General features: G+C 62.5%; 1 protein-coding gene across 1 annotated transcript in view; it reads left to right on the top strand.

Annotated features, from left to right (window-relative positions):
* Positions 1 to 1,745, top strand: part of NCS1 (neuronal calcium sensor 1) — a 4,687-nt gene extending 2,942 nt beyond the window's left edge. Inside the window, exons 4-7 of the mRNA XM_035898234.1 lie at positions 66 to 206; positions 394 to 471; positions 881 to 997; positions 1,705 to 1,745. Coding sequence (XP_035754127.1) covers positions 66 to 206; positions 394 to 471; positions 881 to 979 — 318 coding nt within the window. The 3' untranslated portion in view covers positions 980 to 997; positions 1,705 to 1,745. The remainder of the gene's footprint in view (positions 1 to 65; positions 207 to 393; positions 472 to 880; positions 998 to 1,704) is intronic.

The raw sequence follows: 1,745 nt of genomic DNA on the forward strand, positions 1-1,745 counted from the left end.
GGGGTCGGCCCCGCGAGGGGGCCGGGGGTGGCGCAGGGGGTGGCGATGGGGTGTGTGTCCGGCAGGGACGGGGGTGGGGCATAGTCCCCAGCACCTCGGTGTTGGTCTGTCTTGCAGGGGCGTTCAAGCTCTATGACTTGGACAACGACGGGTACATCACAAGGAACGAGATGCTGGACATTGTGGATGCTATTTATCAGATGGTGGTAAGCGGCGGGGGTGGGGGGGCACAGGGCGAGCAGCCCCTGGGGGTCCCCACTGGGCTGGAGCCCAGCTCTGCGGGCAGCGGTGCTGTGGAGAGGATGCTGAAACACCCTTGAGTCCCTCCTCGCCTGGGGACACCGTCCAGGCAGGGTGCCTGACTGGGTCCCGGGTCCTGTCCCACCACCGCAGGGAAACACGGTGGAGCTTCCTGAGGAGGAGAACACGCCAGAGAAGAGGGTGGATCGGATTTTCGCCATGATGGACAAGGTGAGGATGCTCGAGTGGGTTTTTTCCCCAGGGCCAAGGGATTTGGGAGGCAGTTGTGGGCCCCCTTGCTGCATCTTGGCTCTTGGAGGCACCTCCTTCCCCTGTGAACACGAGGTTTCAGCCGCCGCTGGGCTCGCTGCAGACGCCCCCATCCTTCTGGGATCCCCGTACCCATTTCAGGGCCCCCGAGGTGGCATTGCACCCTCCGTGGCATTCCTCCCTGGCTGCACGTGTGGGTGGTTTGGTGGGGAAACAGAGGCTGCAGTGGTGGGGGGACCGGGGCAGCTGTGCAGGGTGGTGTGGGTGCTGCTGGGGCCCCAGGGTGCTCGGTCCCGGGGTGCTCGGTCCCGGGGTGCTCGGCGTCCCTGTCACTGGGGCGAAGCAGCGCTGCGACAGGAGTGTTTTGCAGAATGCGGACGGGAAGCTGACGCTGCAGGAATTTCAGGAGGGCTCCAAGGCCGACCCCTCCATCGTGCAGGCGCTCTCCCTCTATGACGGGCTCGTATAGTCCCGGGGCCGAGCGGCGGTGAGTGCAGCGGGGGGGCCCCATCTCCCACCCACCTTCCCCAGGGGCGGGTGGCTGGTTCCCATCTGCTGAAGCATCAAAGCATGGGCATACCCCCCAAATCCAGCTCAGGGTGGGTATTGCCCCCACACCGATGTGTTCCTCCCAGTCCCTCCCAGTCCTCCCGAGCACCCCAGGACTGCAGCTCACAGGGATGCAGTAGAAGCCACCGAGCTGGCAGGCGTTTGCCTGTGGCACAAGTCGTGCTCTCGCCCGCACATGCATCTGCAAAGGAGGCAGGGAGGCAGCTGGCATGCTGGAGGCATGGGGATGCTCCGGAGAGATATTATATTAACTGTTTTATTTATATTATATCTTATTGGATTACATCCTGGAGCTGGCAGAGTTTGGCACGGCGGGATTAGGGATGCTGTGGTTCGCAGCATCCCGGGGGTGCTGGGCTGAGCACCCCATGCTCCTCACCATGCCCCGCGGGGCCAGGCAGAGATGTCTCTTGGGATGATTTTGGCCATCGCAGTCCAGGCAGTGTCCGACCGTGGGTGGTGGGTTTTTTATTTTTTTAACCCCGCTGGAGTTTGGAGCTTTTCAAAATCTTTATTGTGTTTCCAGCTTTGCACTTCCAGCGGCGCTGGTGTTGCGTGAGGTGGCTGCAGGGCTTTCTGCCCATCCTTCTCACCCGATTTTCCTTCTTCCCCCCTCTCCTGCAGATGCCTGGGGGAAGATGCTCTCCGTGCCATCCGACCACCGC

This window comes from Egretta garzetta, unplaced genomic scaffold, assembly GCF_000687185.1.
Source record: "Egretta garzetta isolate BGI_Z169 unplaced genomic scaffold, ASM68718v1 scaffold497, whole genome shotgun sequence".
NCBI lineage: Eukaryota > Metazoa > Chordata > Aves > Pelecaniformes > Ardeidae > Egretta > Egretta garzetta.